Source organism: Jaculus jaculus, chromosome 7, assembly GCF_020740685.1.
Source record: "Jaculus jaculus isolate mJacJac1 chromosome 7, mJacJac1.mat.Y.cur, whole genome shotgun sequence".
NCBI lineage: Eukaryota > Metazoa > Chordata > Mammalia > Rodentia > Dipodidae > Jaculus > Jaculus jaculus.
The window spans coordinates 49,639,792-49,663,373 of record NC_059108.1 but is presented as its reverse complement, the minus strand read 5'-3'; the positions used below and the strand labels follow the sequence as shown (position 1 = coordinate 49,663,373).

Genomic DNA, 23,582 nt, shown 5'->3' with positions numbered 1-23,582 from the left:
ATCCCCCTTATAAGCTTGCAACCCAGCCTGGCCCAGTGCATCAGCCCTCATGCTGAGGCCCCTCGCTCTCTCTCAAAAAACTGTCTGTCTGTAGAGATAAAATCTGGTGCTTCTTTTGCTTTTCTCTTACATTTTCCTTACACTTGGGAGGCAGACGTAGGAGGAGCGCCATGAGCTAGAGGCCACTCTGAGACTACATAGTGAATTCCAGGTCAGCCTGGAATAAAGTGAAACCCTATCTTGAAAAACCAAAAATAAACGAATGAATGAATAAGTAAAGCCAAACAAGAAAAGAAAACAAAGCTTAGTTTCTTTCCAAATGATTTCAAGTTCAACCGGAGATTGCGCCTGGCGGCTGTTCCGGGCTCGGCCGCTGGGGTCTGGCGGGCGCTAGAGAGCCTGAGCGGCGCCCCCAGCGAGGAGCAAGCTCGGGTAGGGGCGCGCTGCGGCCCGCGGGCTCGCGGACAGATGCTGTTCTCGCTGGTGCTGGGGGCTGCGCGCAGGGCCGCGCGCGCGTCCGTGGAGACAGCGCTCTGCGGAGGCGGTGAGCTTGCTCCCCGGGGAAGGAATGGAAAGCGCCGAATCCCGGCTCCCAGGGAGGGGATAACATGGATGGGATGACATGGATGGAGTGCTTTCTGCGTTGTACTTCCTGTTGAAAGTCAGGACTCGCAGTTTTTGCTCTGGCTCTCCCGGCCTGGGGTGCTGGGGTGGACACGGGAGAGGGTAAAACACGGCAGCCACGTGCTCCGGGCCTGGGATGCTGGGGTGGACACGGGAGATGGTAAACACGGCACCCGGGTGCTCCGTGCTTCGGGTGGACACCGGAAAGGGTAAACATGGCACCAGCGTGGTCATGTGGAAGGGCACTTACAATGGCAATGGTGCGTGTTTGAGCAGTGAAGGTTAATTCGGGACTCAGAGACAGCAAGGTGACCTGTCCTGCTCCGGAGAGGCTTAAGGGCAACCCCCTGCCTTGCAGGTTAATCTTGTGTCCCACAAGAAGGCAGCGCTTGATTTAACCCACCTCTGAACTATTAGGTGTGTTAGAACTATGAAAGTACCCCTCCCGATTTTACAGATGCGAGGCCAGAGAAGGGAAGGTGACCCTTGGAATAGTTGGATCTAAAGCTTGGACCTGGGCCTCAGTGCACTCCTCCACCCCGCCTTCACTTCCTTGTTTACATGCTGCCTCTAATAATTTTCATCTGGACATAGCTTGCCAACTTCCCCTCATCATCCTATGCCATGTAAAATAGGCTTTTCTATGTAAACTGTTGCTTCCTTTTACCTTTATTCACACATTATCTGTCAGGCCTCCTGCTGGGGATACTGCCTCAGCTGGCTCTGGGGTCAGCATTTTGGAGTGGGGGAGGGCCGGAGTGAGTACACAGGCACAAGTAAAAGTCTTCATATACACCCTGATCCGTTGGATTGCGATGGAAGGAACAAGCAGTCCTTTTTTTTCATTTTGGAAGTTATGCAAATCTTACATGGTGTATTCTCACTGATATAAAATTAAAAAGGCACAGCCATAATCCTCCTTTAAATGCCCCCCACTCATTTCTTTTTTAAAAATATTTTTATTTATTAGAGAGCGAGAGAAACAGAGAATGGGTGTGCCACAGCTTCTAGCCACTGCACACAAACTCTGCATGTGCCACCTTGTGCATCTGGCTTACATGGGACCTGGGGAATTGAACCAGGGCCCTTTGGCTTTGCAGGCAAATACCTTAACCACTAGGCCATCTTCTACAGCCCTTGTTTTTTGGAGGTAGGTTTTGCTGTGGCCCAGACTGACCTGAGATTCACTATGTAGTCCCAGGCTGGCCACAAACTCACAGGGATCCTCTTACCTCTGCCTCCTGAGTGCTGGGATTACAGGTATGCACCACCACCGCCAGCCCTTCCTCATTTCTTTTTACATATGGTTTGGTAAATATCCATGTAAACACTTTTCTATGACTACATAAATAAAAGCACATCTCTGTGTGTTCTGTGCATACTCTGTATTTTTGTCTTATTTATTCAGCTTCTTAAGGCTGTGCACATGTCTACACACACACATTCCTTAGTAGATTCCTTTATTAATGTATTTTTTTTTGCTTGAATGTATAATGTAAGTATATATGTGTACATGTTCATATGTGTGTGAGTAAACCTATTGAGGCCAGAAGTCAACAATGGGTGTCCTCTTCAATGGCCGCCCACCTTCTTTAATGAGATAGGGCTTCTCAGACTGTCCCCAGAATGCACCAATTTAACTAGTTTAGCTAGCCAGTTTGCCCTGGGGATACACCTGCCTTCGCCTCCTGTGCTTCTTTGCCTAGCATTTACAGGAGTGCTTGGGGTCCAAACTCAGGTCCTTATGCTTACACATCTGCTTTTACCAGATGAGTGGCCTGACTACGTATTAATGAGCATGTTGGTTTACAGATTTTTGCTATAAAATTTTACATTAATTGTAATTGTGTATACAGTATTGTGTACAAAACAAGTGTTTTGCCAGAACAGTGACCTAGAGTTGTTAAAGACAAGAGACATTTAGCTTGATATGGAAGGACATGAAGACTCTTCTGTGTAGACATGAAGGAGAAATTCCCTTCACAGTAATAGTATGGTGGAAATCATAAAGGAAAGCAGGAATAGCTGATTGCACTGTACATACAGTGACTTATTGAAACCTGACAGCGTGCATTAGTTACTTTTTTCAGTACTATTGAAGGAGAAACAGGAGTAAGATGCCTTTTTTTTTAAAATTATTTATTTATTTATTTGAGAGCAACAGACACAGAGAGAAAGACAGATAGAGGGAAAGAGAGAGAATGGGCGTGCCAGGGCTTCCAGCCTCTGCAAACGAACTCCAGACGCGTGCGCCCCCTTGTGCATCTGGCTAACGTGGGACCTGGGGAACCGAGCCTCGAACCGGGGTCCTTAGGCTTCATAGGCAAGTGCTTAACCGCTAAGCCATCTCTCCAGCCCAAGATGCCTTTTCATAAACAGTTTACTTAGGAGCACAGGACCAAAGAGAGAACTGCCTTAGCAGAACTAGAACTCACAGCTGATTCAGTCTCATTCAAGAACACTGTAAGCAAGTTCTCAGCAACAGTACCCCCTGCTTCTAGCACACTTGGGAGGTGCTGACCTCTTTGGGTCAGTTCCCCCGAGACCATAAACCAATTAGATCTCTCCCTTACACACTTGGGTAATAAAAGAGGGCCTACTATGCATATTAGACCTCTCTTCCATTTTGGCAGCCTGACTGACCTGTGGTTTTTTCTGCCTCAATACAAGTATGTAAGTTTCCACCCTCTCACAGGTGTGGAAAGGGGAGGCCTCTTTTATACTTGCCTGGGTATTTTTCCGTTTCTTACATGTATTTTGTTTCCAGATGTCTTTTCATTTTGTTCTATGACTTTCCTCCGAGCTCTGAATCTGCCGTGCATGTGCACACGTGCATGTGTGTGTGCATGTGTGTGTGTGTGTTTGTGTGTAATCACTCTCTTGCCCACTCATTTTCCTGATATTTGAATTTCCTGCTCCCTGATTTGGTGCGTTCCCCCTCTTATATTTAAACTCTGAGTCCTTCACCACCTACTCTCTCAGCTTCCTTCAATCTGAAGGTGAGAGGCTGGTGTTCTTTTTTTTTTTCCACTATTGAAATGTTTTGTGTTTGGATGACCTTTTGTGCAAAAGAATCAGGCAAATTGTAGGCACATAGTGTTGCTTAGTTATCTAGTTTTCCATTAAGTCTTATACTTTTCCTAAACATATAACAAAACAAATTTATAAAAGATTTGTAAAACCACTTTTATGTCCAATTAAATTTAGAAAGCTGTATTTTTCATACATTGTAAGGTCTGAGTGATATAAAAGCCAAACTATTTTCAGATGCCAGAGATGTTAATATCTATTTTCCTGGTAATGTTTAAATGTGAAGAAAATAGTATGTTCATCTATATTGTAATTTACCCCCCAAAATGCAGATAGTTTTTGATTCCTTGCTGCATGACATTTTAACGAATTCTCCAGTGTTTTTTTGAAAATTGGTGAAGCCTTATCTTAGAGAGAAGGTAGTGAAAATAAATCTTAAAAATGAAAATATTCCTTGGGAAACAGAAAATAAACAGAAGATAGTCAATGATCTGATTTTATAGTATACTCTACATTGTGGCAAGTCTATTAAAGTATAAATGATGTTTTCAAGGAACATGGAATTAGCCATAATCAAACTCAGTGGGTCACAAAACAGACACCAAAAGGAATGGGCGGATTTACAAAGAAAGAGTTATGTTGGAAGGAAGGGGAAGTGAGGCTGGTGTTCTTATGCTCTGCCTTAAACATGTTAGTGTGTGTGCCTCTAGAGCCTTTTTATCCCCAAGATCTCTCTGTGATGGAGGGTCTCTCCATCTACCCCCTTTGGGCAAGGAGAGGAATTCCCTTCTGGCCTGAGTCTTTTTAAACCTCATAATTTCTCCCTAAATAAACTGAATAATTCATAATTTACTCTTCTCAGTTTATTTTCTTAATTCTTTGTTAAAATAGACAAGAACCCAAAGTTGGGGTTCACCAACTCTCCCTGAAATCCAAAATCCTGCCACTGTAACAAATACCTGACTAGAGCAATTTAAGGAAAGGAAGGTTTATTTTGGTTCACAGCTTGAGGAAGGATACTTCCCTCCCTTCCTTCCTTTCATTTTTTTATTCAAGGTAGGGTCTCCCTATAATTCAGGCTGACCTGGAATTCACTATGTAGCCTCAGGGTGACCTCTTACCTCTGCCTCCTGAATGCTGGGATTAAAGGCATGCCCCATCACACCCTGCTGAGAAAGAATACTTTCTGAAGTATCCTTTGATTCTATCATTGAAAAGAGTTGCTGGCAAGATCATGAGACAGTTGATTACAGTGCATCTGCAGGCAGGAACAGAGACATGAAGGTTGATTCTCAGTTCATGTTCTCCTTTTTATTCAGTCTGGGACACAGCAGAATGGTACTACCCACATTCTGGGGTAGTCCTCCCTCCACACACTCTTAGATATACCCAGAGGAGTGTTTCAAAGATGATTCTAAATCTAGTACATTTGAAAGTGAAGACTAACCACAGCAATCAGAGGGCATTAGAGAATATATGAGGAGCTGGGCTGCATCTGTAATGCATGTTGAAGGGATTATGAATACCCAGGTAAAGCTAGGTTTACCAGTGTGGGAACAGGACCAACTGGCCCTCCCCCTTTTGGGAAGCCTGGAGGACTGATTTTCCTCTGCTGTGACTCTCCTGTTGCAGATACACTGACTAAGAACTTGTTTCTGGGTCTCTACATTCTCTCTGATCAAGAAGATAGGTAACTTATCAGAGGCTACAAGTCCCATCATCTCCTGTGGCCTTTTGACCCAGGAGCAGGAACCAAAATATTGGTTATCCTTTTAACTCCAATGTTTCCAATTGATTTTTGCTTTTGTTTTGTTTTGTTTTCTTGTTTTTCCAGGTAGGGTCTCACTCTGGTCCAGGCTGACCTGGAGTTAACTCTGTCATCTCAGGGTGGCCTTGAACTCATGGAAATCCTCCTACCTCTGCCTCCCGAGTGCTGGGATTAAAGGCATGTGCCACCACGCCCGGCTGATTTTTGCTTTTAATATGGTTATTAATCACTCAGAGAGACTGTACATATCTGATTAGCAAAAAATATTAGTAAAAAGGGTGCAGAACATACCTGGTTAGCAAAGCAGATCTGGTTAGAGAATGACACAATAGTTTAAAATCATTTTGATTTCTGGGTGTGGTGGTGCACACCTTTAATCCCAACCCTGCACTGGGGAGGCAGAGGTAGGAGGACCACCATGAGTTCAAGGCCACTCTGAGATTACATAGTGAATTCTAGGTTAGCCTGGGCTACAGTGAGACCCTACCTCAAAAAAAAAATCATTCTAATTAATATTTAAGTTTGGTTGTCAGGTGACAGTGTAAGATATATCTGGGACATGGAAAGCATACACATTCTATCTTTTAAGTATCTGTCAGTTATAAGTATAGGCAGAAGATTTTAGTAGCCTTGAGAACAATATGTTGTTGTTTTTTTTAATGTTTTTTTGTTTATTTCTTTGAAAGCAACAGAGAGAAAGAGGGAGAGAGAGGGAGAGAGAATGGGTGCGCCAGGGCTTCCAGCCACTGCAAATGAACTCCAGATGTGTGCGCCCCCTTGTGCATCTGGCTAACGTGGGTCCCGGGGAATTGAGCCTTGAACCAGGGTCTTTAGGCTTCACAGGCAAGTGCTTAACCGCTAAGCCATCTCTCTAGCCCATAAGAACAATATTTTATCCATAACCTTAAGTCAATTGATTTAATCTAGAAATTGTGTGCTAGGAAAAAGACAAGACAGTATAAAAATTTGGCATCTGTGTTTAAAAACAACTTTGGCTAGTCTGTATATCAATGCAAGTACCAATTACCCCACAAACTGGAAGCAGACCAGCAATTTAAGATTATTTTTTAGGGCAGGAAATTGTTTTAAGTATCAATATCTCTATAAGATTCAAGAAATGAGACAATTAATTAAGTGAAACCTTGACAGAGACTGATTATACATAGCTCAAGAATAAAATAAGCCAGGCATGGTGGCGCACGCCTTTAATCTTAGCACTTGGGCGGCAGAGGTAAGGGGATTGCCATGAGTTCGAGGCTACCCTGAGACTCCATAGTGAATTTCAGGTCAGCCTGGGTTAGAGTGAGATCCTACCTTAAAACAAAAACAAAAAAACAAACAAACAAACAAAAAGGAATAAAATAAAACTTGGTCATTGTTGAGTTAATCAAGCCCAATTTTAACATATATTACAGGCTACATGACAAACACAAAGCAATTTTTAAAATAAGTACCTTTTACCATTGAACAATTTTAAGGCTTAACTAAAACAATATTTATGACTATTACATGAAGCTTAGACAAACTACATTAACATTGTTTGTATACAGTGGATTTTTCTAAGACATGGGAGCTTTTCCAGTTTTTCTAAGAACAAAAATCACAATAAGTCACTTTTTATAATACTTTGGTTATAACCCTCAGTGATTATCATCTAGCAAAACAAGTATGAACAAGACAAGAACCATCTTGAAATTATACAGTTTTAACCAGGCATGGTGATGCATGCTTACTGATAGTCAAACATCATGGACTTTATATAAACCAAATTACAATATTCTGATATTTGGAAAAGCCTGACATTAACAAAAAATAGAGTTTACATAGTTAAGCACATGAGGCCACAGAGAGTAAACTATGAACAAAAGCTCTGCTGACAGAATTTGAAGTAAAGAAGAAACCTAGACTATATAGTAACATTTTTGACTTAAATATGAAGACATGAAAAATGTTATAATTTTTAAAGTTCAGAGGTGGGGTACCTTTATATAATATATACATATATTTTTTTAAATGAGGAGATTTAACACTTTTAAAAGCTAAATAAGATGTCCATCCAATCTGTAAGTCAGTTTCTGAAATTAACTTAGCTATATTTAACATACCCAAAGAATAGAGGAACTGGATTAAACTGCCATGATCTAATAAAAAAGGAGGCAAGGGCTGGAGAGATGGCTTAGCAGTTAAGCACTTGCCTGTGAAGCCTAAGGACCCCGGTTCAAGGCTCGGTTCCCCAGGTCCCACGTTAGCCAGATGCACAAGGGGGCGCACGAGTCTGGAGTTCATTTGCAGAGGCTGGAAGCCCTGGCGCGCCCATTCTCTCTCTCTCCCTCTATCTGTCCTTCTCTCTGTCTCTGTCACTCTCAAATAAATAAATAAATAAAAATTTAAAAAAAAAAAAAAAGGAGGCAAGTCTCATGAAAAAGTGAGGGAATGAGCATGCCAAGGCCACTTGCCACTGCAAATGATTTTCAAAACAATTTTCAAATGTATGTTCCACTATGTGCATCTGGCTTTGCAAATAAGCACCTTTAACTGCTGAGCCAAAAAGAAACATTTTTAATCTCTTCTAAATCAATTTTATATAACTATATTGAATTCCGAACATACACAAAATTTTATGACACAGTCTATAACTATTCAAACCTTAACCAATTTTATAATTCTGCCTGTGATAATTTAGTAAACTTGTTCAGTAATGACATAAGTTAAAATTAAAGTATTAAGACTGATTTTTGGAAGAAGTGAGGAAGTACATCTTCAAATTACAATATAATTTTGTTTAGAATTTTTTTTTACTGTTCACCATGAAATAAATAGTTTTCAAGTGTGTGACAGATAAATACTGTTTAATGTTTCAAGTGTGGTCTATTTACCTTATAAAATAGTCAAAAAAGAGTAAATAATTTCTGTGAGATTTTTTTTTGAGGTAGGGTTTTAGATATAACCTTAGGAGAGAATTAAATATTAATTTGTCAATTTTAACCTTAAGATTTAGTTAAAAGGTTGACAAATAGAGGAACCTAGTTAACTTGGTTGAGTATTCTAAATTTAGTCTTTCATGACCATTATTAATACCAGATTAACATCAATGAGTTAAAAGTTAAGTTTACAGCCTGAATACAATAGCAACCTGCTACCAGCCATGGTCATACTTTGTTAGTCTGATGTAAACCCTAGGCTAATAGTCATTTTATATCTCAAAAAGTCTTTAATCTAATTAAGTGCTTTGTCTTTAACCTTCTGTTTAAGCTTACTCATATCTTCATATACTTTACTCATACCTTCATCTACATACTTTTACTATCTATGTGACCACTTTGTAACAATGTTTTTCACCAAACATTTAACATCCAACATATAAAGTTTTTTCTCCAGTTTATCTTCTTTAGTCAGTTCATCTCATAACTATCGACAAAAACTTTTATTGTCCTTAGCATAACACTTTTAATATGACCATTTTTTTCTCAAAATGCCTTTTGAAATAACTTTTTTTTTTTTTTTAAGAAAGAGTAGATCAGATTTGACTTATACTTTTTACCCAAAATAAACATATAGATTTTGGAACTTTGTTTCTTATAACTTTCCTGAACACATTTTTAAAAAAAATTTTATTAGCATTTTCCATGATTATAAAAAAAATATCCCATGGTAATTCCCTCCCTCACCCCCCACTTTCCCCTTTGAAATTCCATTCTCCATCATATTACCTCCCCATCTCCATCATTGTACTTACATATATACAATATCAACCTATTAAGTACCCTCCTCCCTTCCTTTCTCTTCCCTTTATGTCTCCTTTTTAACTTACTGGCCTCTGCTACTAAGTATTTTCATTCTCACGCAGAAGCCCAATCATCTGTAGCTAGGATCCACATATGAGAGAGAACATGTGGCACTTGGCTTTCTGGGCCTGGGTTACCTCACTTAATATAATCCTTTCCAGGTCCATCCATTTCCCTGCAAATTTCATAACTTCATTTTTCTTTACCGCTGAGTAGAACTCCATTGTATAAATGTGCCACATCTTCATTATCCACTCATCAGTTGCGGGACATCTAGGCTGGTTCCATTTCCCAGCTATTATAAATTGAGCAGCAATAAACATGGTTGAGCACGTACATGAAACACATTTTTTAAAAATAGGGAAGCAGATTTAAGCATTATTAAAAATTTTAGAAAAGTTGTTTTTTTTTTTTTTACAAATTCAGTATTGAGTACTTCTAAATTTAAATATAAATCTTGAGGCTATTGTCTGTTAGTAGTTTCACAGAAGCATGGAAAGATAAAGTAAATGTAAAACAGTTACAAATTTCTTATAAGAAGTCCCCATCTGTTTATAGTGATTTGGCATTCATTCATCATGCTGGGGCTAAGATCCTGAGATTCCCTCTGCCATTTGGACCTATTGTCCAGCTTATGGATGTGGTCAAGCAGAGTTGCAGAGAAAGATAAGATGTTGTCCAGGAGTCATAGAGGGACTGGGGAAATGGCTCAGCACTTGAGGCGTTTGCCTGCAAAGCCAAAGGATCCTGGTTCGATTCCCCAGGACCCACGTAAGCCAGATGCACAAGGGGGCACATGCATCTGGAGTTCGTCTGCAGTGGCTAGATGCCTGGTGTGCCCATTCTCTCACTCTTTCTCTCTCTCTCTGCTTTGTTCTCTTTCTTAAGTAAATAAAATATTTTAAAAATGGGAATGCATAACTTCTGAATGAATGAGTGTATGAAGGGAAATGGTTGTCTAGATTCTATATGAGAAGTGCACTTGAAATTAATGTGTGTGTATGAGTATGTACATGGTGCACCCATTCCATTTTTCTATCTGCCTCTTCCTCTCTCTCTCTCTCTTCTCAAATAAATAAATAAAACATTTAAAGAAAAAAGAGTCATAGAGGCTTTAAGTTCTTAAGGAGACAGAGAAAGAGCAAAACAAGGGTGAGAAAAAATAAACCAGAGCTTAAGCTGGGTTTACACAGAGCACCAATATGACCCCCTGGCCCGTCAGGGTGAATGGAGCCTGCACCCCCCACGTGGGCAGAGGCTGTACAGGTATTTGCTTTTTAGCTTGTTAGTGGGTAAGGAAGGGGACTACACCTGAAAACAGCTGGCTGTGGAAGATGAGCACTCAGGAGGGAGAGGGAAAGTAGGGAGGGAGAGAGGATGTCCCGAGATGGTGCAACTGAACCAAAAGGCACCCATTAAGGTATGGTAGACCAGAGAGCAATAGACCCAAGGAGTGTCTTTCTTGAAACCTGGGGCTGGGGCCTAACAGCCGAGAGGTTTAGCTTGGTGTGCTGGCACAGCTTCCAAGAGGAAGGAATGAAACCTGAGCACAGGCTGACCTGAGAGGGACACTTTCCATGAAGGAGGGAGAAGGTGGGAAGAACAGTGAGGCCAAATCGTGGTGGGTGTGAGAGTCTGTATCTGACAGAGATGGTCCGGGGCCTTCAGAGCATCGAATGGCAGCTCAATGGTCTGGTCAGGGGAAAGGAGGTTTGGCCACCCACCAGGGCAATCAGAAGCCTTCCTAGCTGAGTCACACTACCAGATGTAAAGTTCAGGAGTGACCAAGACCATAGAGGCCACTCTGAGGCAAAGATGGAAGGTTTTATTCAGGGAGAAACACAAGCTGCTGGGACTGACTTACAAGAGTAGAGCAGTCAACTTTGAGATTACAGATAGTAGGCTATATAGAGATAGGTCTTTAGTTTAGGGCTAGGGTGTGAGACCAGGTGGGAAACCTAGACCTGGGGCATTGTTAGGCATGAAAGGGATAATGGCTGGGTGGTTCCCTGAGGAAAGTGGATGACCCACTTCCTTATATCTTTGTCACCCTCCTGCTGTCCTCTGTGACTCTATTTTGTCCTGACCTAACAGTGAGAGGCTTGAGGAGGGGAAGACTCAAGGAAACATAGCTTCAGGCTTCTGCACACTGAGTGGAAAAGCAGGAAAGCCGGGCTGGAGAGATGGCTTAGCGGTTAAGCGCTTGCCTGTGAAGCCTAAGGACCCCGGTTCGAGGCTCGGTTCCCCAGGTCCCACGTTAGCCAGATGCACAAGGGGGCGCACGCGTCTGGAGTTCGTTTGCAGAGGCTGGAAGCCCTGGCGCGCCCCATTCTCTCTCTCTCCCTCTATCTGTCTTTCTCTCTGTGTCTGTCGCTCTCAAATAAAAAAAAAAAAAAAAATTTAAAAAAAAAAAAAAAGAAAAGCAGGAAAGCCAATTGTCATTCCCCTCCCCAACATAACTGAGTACAGCTGAACTATAGAATGTTAAATGCCAGTTTGATATTTCTGAGAAAAATATAATTATGATCCAGTTTTGCAAGTTGCTTGCTATAATGATATTTTTCAGTGTTAAGTAATGCCACAATGAAGCTTAACATAATTTACAAACTAGGTGATTTCTAGTTCTTAACAATGAGAAATAGAAAAAAATGTAAATTCAGCCTGCTGAATCTAACTGAAATAGTTTGATTATCTGATATTTTTTAAAAATTATTTTATTTACTTGAGAGAGAAAGAGGTAGATGAAGAGAGAGAGAGAGAGAGAGAGAGAGAGAGAGAGAAAAGGGGGTAATGAATAGGTACCCCAAGTCCTCTAGCCACTGCAAACAAACTCCAGACCCATGTGTCACCTTGTGCATCTGGTTTACGTGGGTCCTGGGGAATTGAACTACCTGATATTTTAAATCTAGTTTTAAAGACAAAAATTTTTAAACTTGGGGAAACATGAGTTTTTAATTTTAAAAATTTAGTTAAAGCACTCAGGAAGCAGAAGTTGGAGGATCATTGTGAGTTTGAGGCCAGCCTGCCACTACAGACTGAGTTTCAGGCCAAGCTGAGTCAAAGTGAGACCCTATCTTTAAAAGAAAAAAAAAAATAATAAAATTTAGTTAAAATTAAATTTGCCACTTTAGCTATGTTTTGATTTTTCGAGGTAGGGTCTCACTCTAGCTCAGGCTGACCTGAAATTCACTTGGTAGTCTCAGGCTGGCCTTGAACTCACGCCTATCCTCCTATTTCTGCCTCCCGAGTGCTGGTATTAATGACACGCACCCCCACACCTACCACTTTAGCTATGTTTGAGTGGTATTAATTACATTTTCAGTATTGTGTAGCCACCAATAGAAATTACCTTCGTATTTTGGTAACAAGACATCCGGCCAGAAGCAGCTTAGGAAAGGATGTATTTCAGGCTTTTGGTTTCAGGGGGAAACTTCCTCACAATGGAGGAAGCTGGATCACTTCATTGCACATTCACAGCAGATAGAACAAAGGCTTGGTTTTGAACACACAGTAGGCTGGACCAGTGACATGCCTTCTTCAGCAGAGCTCCACCAGCTGGGCACTAAGTAGGAAGCTTAAACGCAAACACTTGAGGCTAAGGTGGACATTTACATTTAAACCACAATACCAACACTTCTACTTCCAATTTTTTTTTACTACCCTGAATTCTGTACCCATTAGGCTGTCATTACACCCCTCCTCATACTCACAACTCTTGGTAGCCTCTAGCCTGCCTCTGCATTTTCATGTCCTAGATGTTTTGCATAAATAAAACTATACAATATCTGTCCTTTTGTGTGTCTTTTTTAAAAAATAATTTATTTATTTGAGAGAAAGAGAGCAAAGCATATAGAGAATGGATGTGCCAGGGCCTGTTGCCACTGCAGACTCCAGATGCATGTGCTACCTTGTGCATTGGGCTTTACCTGGACACTGTGGAATTGAACCCAGTTCATTAGGCAAGTGCCTCAACCACTGAGCCATTTCTCCAGCCCATCTTCTGTCTGTCTTATTTCACTTACAACATGCTTTCAAGGATCATTCATGTTGTAGATTTCTAGTTGTTTAATGTTAAGATTGCTCCATGAATGTATCCAAACCTATCTCCATCTGTACCCACACATATTCCTATAGAGTACATTTCTAAAATAAAGCCATGAGGCAAAAAGAATATACATGCTTACAATGTTAATATTGCTAATTTCCCTTTATAAGTTCTTTGTTGGTCATTTTAATTTCTCATGTTAATTCTTTGTTCATGTATTTTCACTATTTTTCTCTTTTGATTTTTGTCTTTTTCCGAGTTATTTGCTTAATTTTCTTTTATTTTTTTAAATATTTTTTGTTTATTTTTATTTATTTGAGAGTTACAGAGAGAGAGAGAGAGAGAGAGAGAGGGTGCGCCAGGGCCTCCAGCCACTGCAAATGAACTTCAGATGCGTGCACCCCCTTGTGCATCTGGGTAACGTGGGTCCTGGGGAATCAAGCCTTGAACCAGGGTCCTTAGGCTTCATAGGCAAGCGCTTAACCACTAAGCCATCATTCCAGCCCTATTTGCTTAATTTTATTAGTATTACCTCTCATCTTGCTATCAGTGTTTGCCTCTTGCCTATCACTTGTCTTCAAATGTCTATTGTACATTTACTTATTACATAAATTTAGTATTTTATAAGGACAAACTCTTAAGACTTTTTTTTTTTTCAAGATAAGGTCTCACCTTAGCCCAGGCTGAACTATATAATTCACTATGTAGTCCCAGGGTAGCCTCAAATTTATGGCAATCCTCCTACCTCTGCCTCCTGAGTACTGGGATTAAATGTGTGTGCCACTGTGGTGGTTTGATTCAAGTGTGCCCTCAGAAACTTAGGTGTTTTGAATGTTAGGTCCCCAGCTGATGGCAATTTGGGAATTAAAGCCTCCTGGAGACTGTGTATTATCAGGAGCATGCGTATGGGTGCTATAACCAGCTTCCTCTTTCCAGTGTTTGGCACATTCTCCTATTGCTGTTGGCCATCTGATGTTAGGCAGAAGGTGATGTCCACCCTCTGTTCATGCTATTGTTTTCCCCTGTCATCATGGAGCTTCCCCTCAAGTCTATAAGCCAAAATAAATCTTTTTCCCACACAAGCTGCTCTTAGTTGGGTTTTCTGCCAGCAATGCAAACCTGACTAACAGTAAAGTAACAGTAAAGTTGGTGCTGAGAAGTAGTGTCACTGCTACTAGAATCCTGACTGTGTGGCTTTGGCCTTTTAGAATTGCTTTGTAGGAGTTATGTGGAAGGATTTGAAATCTTGGCTTAAGAGATGCCTTGCAGTGCTGTAAGTACAGCTTGATGGACTATTCTGGTCAGAGTTGAAAGATCTGAATGCAGTAAGAACTACAGCTTTGAGGTTTCACTTATGAGGGTGAGAAAGAGCTTTGCCTGAACTGGGTTAGAATCAGTTTGTGTGAAAGGCTTGCTGTTATGTCTATGTCCTGAGAACCTGTGAAGTGTTGCAACGCATAGAAATGGACTGGTGTGTGCAGAGGGATATGGCACAGAAAGAAATCTTGGGGATGAAAATTCTGCCTGTTCAGCTGTAATTGTATGAGAGATTGCAACCATTGAGACTGGGGCAGCTGACCTGCTTTTGAAGGGGACTGAATGCTGAAGGAGTGTCCTACTGGTACTCCACCTGGTACTGTAGAATATAAGAAATGCAGAAAAGAGAGGGTCATTGAATTTGCAGCATGGTCCTATGTTCTGGAAATGGCCATAGCAGTGTGAAGCAGGTTTGCTAGATTGCCTACATGGAGACCGGATGGAGCCACGAGGATGGACCGTAGGTTGCAATGGAGACCCATTGAAGATGCTAGGACCACAAGACAGCTGCTAAGGAGAGCTGCTGGCCCAAGATGAAGTTTTCTGGAACTCTGAGTAGCCTAGCTGGAGAGGCAGAATTGGAACTTGAGACTTGTTGCTGGTTAGAATTATTGGACTTGGAGGTTTTTCACTGATTAGAGTTGTTGGACTTGGAGTTACAGAGTTTGATGTTTGCCTTGTTTAAATTTTGTATTAGTTGAATATTTCTTTGCTATGCCCAATGCCATGTTTTGCAGTGTGAGTGTTTATTTTGTGCCATTACGGGGTTTTTTTTGGGGGGGGTGGTATTTTGACTCAGTTAAAAAATCTTGGACTGTGAGAATGTTTGAACATCATTAGGATAAAAAACTATGGGGATTTTAAAGTTGGATTGAATGCATTGCATTTTACATAATGGTTGGTTATCAGTTTATGGGGCAAAGGCAGAATGCGATGGTTTGATTCAGGTATCCCCCATAAACTTAGGTGTTTTGAATGTTAGGTCTCCAGCTGATGGCAGTTTGAGAATTAAAGCCTCCTGGAGGCAGTGTATTGTTGGGGGTGGGCTTATGGGTATTATAACCGGCTTCCTCTTGCCAGTGTTTGGCACACACTCCTGCTAATGTTGTTTCTCTGATGTTGGCCAGGAGGTGACATGTACCCTCTGCTCATGCCATTGTTTCTCCCTACCGTCATGGAGCTTCCCCTCCAGTATGTAAGCTAAAATAAACTTTTTCCCACAAGCTGCTCTTGGTCAGGTGTTTTCTGCCAGCAATGCAAACCAGATTATAACAGCAGCCACAAGACTTAAAAAATATATATTTATTTATTTGCGAGAGAAGGAGAGAGAGAATGGTCTTGTCAGGGCCTCTAGCCACTGCAAATGAACTCCAGATGCACATGCAACCCTGTGCATCTGCTTACATGGATAGTAGGGAATTGAACCCTAGGTCCTTAGGCTTCACAGGTAAGCACCTTAACCACTAGGCTATCTCTCCAGACCTTACGACTTTTTAAAATATTTTTTAATGATTTAATTTTTTTATTTTGTGAGAGAGATAGAAACAGGCAGATAGATAAAGAGTAGGAGAGAATGGGTGCGCCATGGCCTTCAGGCACTGTAAACAAACTCCAGACACATGCGCTTCCTTGTGCATCTGGCTTACATGGGTCCTGGGGAATCAAACCTTGGTCCTTTGGCTTCATAGGAAAATGCCTTAACTGCTAAGCCATCTCTCCAGCATTTAAAGGAATTTTTTATTGAGAACTTTAATAATATATGAACCTATTGCAAATTGGTTATGACTTCTGATATTTAAATCATATTTAGAATGATTGTTCTGTGCCAGGATTTAACTTTCTACCTATTTGTGTGTGTGTGTTTTGAGGTAGGGTCTTACTCTAGCAAGGCTGACCTAATCCCAGGTTGGCCTCGAACTCACAGTGATCCTCCGACCTTTGCCTCTCGAGTGCTGGGATTAAAGGTGCGTGCACCATGCCCGGCTCCACTTATTTTTTTATTAGTACCTTTAAGGTATTGGCTTTATATCTGGAATTTGTGTAAGCATAAAGAATGACATAATAAGGCTAGAGAGATAACTCAGTGGTTAAAGGTACTTGCTTGCAAGGCCTGATGACCTGGGTTATATTCCTTAATAACTACATAAAGCCAGATACTCAAAGTGGCACATGTGTCTAGAATTTGTTTGCAGTGGCTGGAAGCCCTTGCATGCCCATACTCATTCTTCTTCTCCCTCTGTCTGCCTCTATCAGATAAATGAAAACATTTAAAAATATTTTTATTTATTTGAGACAGAGAGAGAAAGGAGAGCAAGCCAGCAAGAGAGAGAGAGAGTATATTGATGCACCAGGGCCTCCTGCCTCTGCAAGGTAACTCCAGATGCATGCACCACTTTGTGTATCTGGCTTTACATGGGTACTAGAGAATCAAACTCAGGTATTGACTTTTCCAGCAAGTGCCTATAACTATCGAGCCATCTCTTCAGCCCCCAAATATGTATATTTTTAAAATAATGACATGATAGCCTGCTTAAAGCTTTCTTTTGAGGCAGGGCATGGTGGTGCATGCCTTTAATCCCAGCACTTGGGAGGCAGAGGTAGGAGGACCACCACGAGTTTGTCCATCCTGAGAGTACATACTTAATTCTAGGTCAGCCTGGGCTAGAGTGGGACCCTACCTTGAAAAACCATAAAAAGGGGGGGGGGGGAGAAACTTTTCTAATTAGTTGTGTTACATTTTTGTTGAATAAAGTATCATTTCCCAATTAATTTGAAATATTGTCCATAGGTCCAGAATTATCATAAGATAGAGTATGGGTCTCTCTGTTTTTTCAAGGTAGGCTCTAGCCCAGGCTTACCTGGAATTTACTATGTAGTCTCAGGCTGGCCTTGAATTCACTGTGACCCTCCTAGTTCTGCCTCCAGAGAGCTGGGATTAAAGGCGTGAGTCAACATGCCTGGCTGAGTCTCTTTTTTGATTTTTTTTCTTTTGGTGACAGGGTCCTATGTAACCCAGGTTCACCTTAAACCACATAGTCCAAGCTAACTTTGAATTCCTCCTGACTCCACCTCCCAAGTGCTGGGATTATAGGTGTACACCACCATGCCCAATTTTATGTTTTGTGTTTTGATTTTGCTTTTGTTGCTGGGAATTAGACTGTGAAATCTCCTTCTGAACATAGAACTTTAAACTTTTTCATATGCCAGTTCTGTAGTATTGAAATAAATTTTACTTTATAATAATTTAATACTTTTAAAAGTTGAATTATTTCCTATTCTTGCTTCTAAACTATTATTTACCTTTCTTATAGTTATTTTATTGTAATATGTGGTTAGCAACTTTTGGTGGGGAGCTTTTATTAAAGTCTTCTTGCATTTGTGTGCATGTACTATGTGTGGAGGGTTGTGTGTCGTGTGCATGAGGTCTGCTTGCTGTTTTTGTGAGTACCAGTGATTCTCCATTCTCTGCTTCCTACAGGACCAGGGTTACAGACATGTATGCCATGCCCTACTCTTTATGTGGGAAATCAAACTCAGGCGGTATTGCCCCCCTTAGGCCTTTATACTTGTGTAGGAAGTGCTTTTATATACTGAGCCATTTCTCCAGCCCCTAAATCTTTTACAGTTTGAAGAAATAATTTGAGATCTAGGCACATAAAATAGTTCCTTTAGCCTCCTTGAATGTAAACAACTTGCATGGCATTCTTGTAATACAGTTAACTGACACTCAGGCTTTATTTAAATTTCGCCAACCTTTCCAATGGTTGTCCTTTTTCTGGGCCCAAATCCAGTATAGGAACCTGCACTACATCAACTTGTCATGTCTCCTTAGTCTCCTTGTTACAGTGCAAGGTAGACACTTCTTAGCTATATGGATGGAGATCAGTTTGTTTTGAGGTTTTCTTCTGACTGGATTCCAGGCATGCTTGGGGTGGGGTAGGAGAATGCTAAAGTAAAAATGTGCTCTTAGTACAAATGGGCCTGCCTTCGTTTGTTGAAAACAGATATAAGCCAGATATGGTGGCACACACATTTAATCCCAGCGTTCAGCAGGTTTAGGTAGGAGGATCACCACGATTTTGAAGATAACCTGGGGTGACATAGTGAGTTCTAGGTCAGCCTGGGCCACAGTGAGACTCTGTCTCAACCTCCTCACCTCCCAAAAGAAAATTAAGGAAGATTATTTCTCCAATATTTGTGTGTTTGTGTTTGTATGGGTACACGCTTACCATGGCACACATGTGAAGGTGAGAGGACAACCTCAGGGTGTTTGGTTCTTGTCTTCCATGTTGCTTGAGATAGGGTCTCTTGTTCATGACTGCATTCACCAGGCTAGCTTGCCCACAAGCTTCCAGAATCTCCTGGTTCTGCCTCCCCTCTTGCTGTAGGCCTACTGGGATTACAGCTGCCTGTGCTATGATATCCAGCTTTTTAGCTAGTTTCTCCAGCAGTTAGGCTTCTCAGCAAGTACTTTCATTCACTGAGCCATTTCTCCAGTCCTCTTCCATTATTTTGTTATATCCTTTTTTTAAAAAGTATTTATTTATGAGAGAGAGAGAGAGAGGGGGGGGGGGGGAGGGAGGGAGGGAGAATGGGTGTGACAGGGCCTCTAGCCACTGCAAACAAACTCCAGACACATGCACCACTTTGTGCATCTGGCTTTATGTGGGTACTGAAGCTGTCAGACTTTGCAAGCAATTACCTTCAACCACTGAGTCATCTCTCCAATCCCTGTTATGTCCTTATATTAACATGGATATAAGGATTTACCTTATGAATTATTATCCAGTAACACATTATATTACCAGTTATTTACTAGACATGTAAACAGTGTCATTAAGTACCATTAAGTGTACTTTAAAATGTAAGATCTTGGGCTGGAGAGATGTTTTAGCACTTAAAGCCCTTGCTTGTAAAGCCAAAGGACCAGGTTCGATTCCTTAGGACCCACACAAGCCAGATGCACAAGGTGGTGTATGTGTCTGGAGTTCACTTGCAGTGGCTGGAGGCCCTGGTGCACCCATTCATTCTCTCTGCTTCTTTCTCAAATAAATAAGTGAAAAATACCTTAAAATATAAGGTCTTATCTCCACCAGGGAGATGGCAGTGACACTGAGGAGAATCAGATTTAATGAAAGAAGAAATTAGAGGATGTTGAGAGCTCAACATTATGGGAAATTTGTAACACACCCTCCAAGGCTCAGGGAACATTGTTGAAGAAGGGGTGGGAAAATGTAAGAGCCACAGGCTGGGAAGGTGTACTCTGAGGCACTGTCTCTGCCTCACCACCTCCATCAACAGGCACTGACTGGTACATTCAGAACCCCACAGTGATTACTGATAACATCTCTGAGGAGAGCCCTCAGTAGGAAGGAGATAAGGGAAGAAATGACATGAGTATAAATTGATGATCATACATTAAAGATCTTAATAAAAATTAAAAATTTAATAAAAATGTTAAGGTATTTATAGCTGGGAGTTACTATCTTTGTTTGTAAAGGGAAATAAAATTAAAATGTTAATATTATCACTTGGAGTGGAATAATACTAACAAATTATACCCATAATTCATTTATAAAATGTTGAATATATGAGAGGTAGTTTGAATGTGAAATGTTCTTTATAGCCTTATGTATTTGTGATTAAGCATCACACTTAATCCTCAGCTGGTGGAGGAGGTGTGCCACTGGGAGTGGGTCTTGAGGCACTGAAGCCCAGCCTGGCTTGCTCCAGTTAGCTCACCCTCTACTTCCTCACTGCTGATGGTGATATAATATCTAATTGTCTGCTCTTGCCATGCTTTCTCCACCATGATACACTTCCCCTTGAAATGGTAAGCTGGGCATAAAGTTTTTCCTGCGTCTGGTCAAGTGTTTTGTCCCATAAACCAGAAGGTAACCTCTACAGTATGATTATAAGCCCCAGTAATTAAAGGGTTTCCAGACAATAGAACATGGAGCTGGCAGAAGGCCAGCTGTCAGACAAAATGACAGGCCTTATCTGCTATTAACTGAGAATGTGTGAATACTGGAAAAATTCTTTCCGAATTCACACCACCGATTTTTTTTTTTTTTTTTTTGGGTGTGCTGGGGCTAAGCAAGCACTCTACTGCTAAGCTACCTCCCCATCTCTATTTACAACATTTCTAACACCAAACTTTTTTTAAAATTTATTTATTTAAAGACAGAGAGAGACAGCAAAAGAGAGAGCGAGAGAGCGAGCGAGCGAGCGAGAGAGAATGGGCGTGCCAGGGCCTCCAGCCACTGCATAGGAAGTCCAGATGCGTGTGTCCCCTTGTGCATCTGGCTAATGCTGATCCAATCGAACCTGGGTCCTTTAGCTTTGCAGGCAAGTGCCTTAACTACTAAGCCATCCCTCCAGCCCCCAGACTTTTTTTTTTAATGTACCAAGCTAATTCTCTAATTCCCCATGGATAACAAATGAGTGATATACAATTTAATTCTGAACCAGCTGTTAGGAGTTACTGAAGATACCATAAGTTAAGGGCTTTCTCACAATATTGTCTTCAATTTTAGACACCAGACTATAAAGTCTGGATGTCTCTTGTTTCTGACACACTGGCTATAAGTCAAAGATACCCATGATGCACTTCTCATAAATGGCTCATAGAACTCACAGAAGCACCTTTATTAGTTTATTTTAAATCATTTAATAAGGAATACAAGTAGGCAGCCTGATAAGAGGTACGTGGTATGAGGTGTGGAATGCAAGCGGACAGGCCTATGAGGATGTATATGGGATATGGTGTAGAAGGGTCTTAAGTACAGTGCTTCAAGAGTAGGCATGTAGTATATTCCTGAATCCTGGATGTGTTAACCTAGCAGATCTCCAAAGCACATAGTTGAAGATTTTAATGTAACTCATTCTCCATCCCCTTTTTCTTTTTGTCTTTTTAAGTTTTCATTTTATTTGAGAGGCAGATATAGAGAGAATGGGTGCCAGGGCCTCCAGCCACTGCAAATGAATCCAGATGCATGTACCACTTTATGCATCTGACTTATGTGGGTACTGGGGAATAAAACCTGGGTCCTTAGGCTTCACAGGCAAGTGCCTAACTGCTAAGCCATCTCTCTAACCCTCCAGCCCCTTTTCACTCTATGGAGAATGGGACCTGAAAGTTCCTAGTTCTACTCATGGCTTGGTCTTTCTGATGAACAGCTCTATCCAGAAACTATCTAGGAGCCTAAGAGTCACCTTATTAGAACAAAGGAATCATCTTTCATCTCAAAAAATCTAATGTACTTAGGAGTCAAAGAGTGGGGTCGAAAGCCAAGTATCAGAACCAAAGGTGCTTTATTAGAGTAAAAAGGTGAACTATAATTAGACAAGTGGAAATACTTATCTAGTTATAATCCATAATTTATAGCTGTTAATAGTAATGTATTTTTAAAGTTGCCTGAATTGTTTTATTTTATTTTTTCAGGTTTGAAGCTAATTCAGGAAAGCCATCACCATTTTTGCACTGCTATTTCTAAAAATGTCACTTACAAGGAACTTAAAAACCTGTTGAATTCCAAAAATATCATGTTAATTGATGTTAGAGAAACATGGGAAATTCTTGAACATGGAAAAATTCCTGGGTCTATTAATATACCATGTAAGTGACATGTGTCTTAAACAAATTCATCTATGTATTTAATGACTCAATGCATGTAGAATTTAATTGCATGTCTTCACATTTTTCTCTCAGTGGGTGAGCTAGGTGAGGCTCTACAGATGAACCCGAGAGACTTTGAAGAGAGGTACCATGAAGTGAAGCCATCCACGTCTGACAGCCTAGTGTTTTCTTGTTTAGCTGGAGTGAGAAGCAAGAAGGCTCTGGACACAGCCATATCCCTGGGCTTTAGCAGGTATGCAGATGAAAGAGAAACTGCATTCCAGAATGTGGACTGTAAGGTTTCACATGCATTCATTTAAACAAACATTTTGTGAGCTGAGGATATATAGCTTAGTAGTTGAGGAGAACATGAGTTCTTAGGCTTTGCAGGCAAGCACCTTGACTGCTAAGCCATCTCTCTAGGCCGGCACATGCCTTTAATTTAAGTATACAGGAGGCTGAGGTAGGAAGATCGCTGTGAGTTCAAGGGCAGTCTGGGCTAGAGTAAGACCCTACCTAGAAGCCCTGTCCCCCCTGCAAAAAAAAAAGAATCTAAACAGGGAGTTTGAGAGATAGCTCAGTAGTTAAAGGTTACTGCTTATAAAGCCTGATGGCTCAGGTTCAGTTCCCCAGTACCCATGTAAAGCCAGATATACAAATGGCACATGTGTCTGGAGTTTGATTGCAGTGACAGGAGGCCCTGGCATTCCCGTGCTTTCTCTTCTCCTCTCTCAAATAAATTTAAAAAAAAATTTTTTAAATCTAGGGCTGGAGAGATGGTTCAGTGGTTAAAGGCACTTGCTTACAAAACCTGATGCCTCAGGTTTGGTTCTCTAGTACCCAAGTAAAACCAGATACACACAGTGGTGCGTATGTTTGCAGTTCATCTAAACAGCATAATGAGTACCTATTGCACATTTATCTCTCATCAATCTTCAGTTATATAATGAGAAAACCCAACACTTTTTCATATGTTTTCAGTGCTCAACACTATTCTGGCGGATGGAAGGAATGGGAAACCTATGAATTTTCAGAGAAGAAACAAGAAAATTGAGTTTTGGAATACAAAAGATTCTTTGTGTACATAAAGCCAAAGACAGTGGACTAAGCAAAAAGAAAATCTAGTTCTGGCACCAATGGTGAATGGTGAGCAGATTCTGTATAACTAACTACCTGGTGAATATTCTTCTCATCCTTAAACTGAAAATACTGTTCCCCTGAGCACTTTCAATGATTGCTGAAGAAACCAAGCTTAGTGGGGCATGCCTTTAATTCCAACACTTGGGAGGTAGAGGTAGGAGGATTGCTGTGAGTTTGAGGCTAGGCTGGCACTATGGAGTGAGTTCCAGGTCAGCCTGGGCTAGACTGATACCTAACTTGAAGGATAAAAAAAAA

At 41.0% G+C, this 23,582-nt stretch overlaps 1 protein-coding gene across 1 annotated transcript; it reads left to right on the top strand.

Moving 5' to 3' along the window:
• The first annotated feature begins 427 nt into the window (after positions 1-427).
• On the top strand, positions 428-23,453 carry Tstd3 (thiosulfate sulfurtransferase like domain containing 3). The gene is made up of 4 exons (XM_045154702.1): positions 428-544; positions 22,014-22,187; positions 22,281-22,440; positions 23,169-23,453. Exons 1-4 carry the CDS (start codon positions 469-471, stop codon positions 23,239-23,241), a joined length of 483 nt encoding a protein of 160 aa, XP_045010637.1. The 5' UTR covers positions 428-468; the 3' UTR covers positions 23,242-23,453.
• Positions 23,454-23,582: the final 129 nt, after the last annotated feature.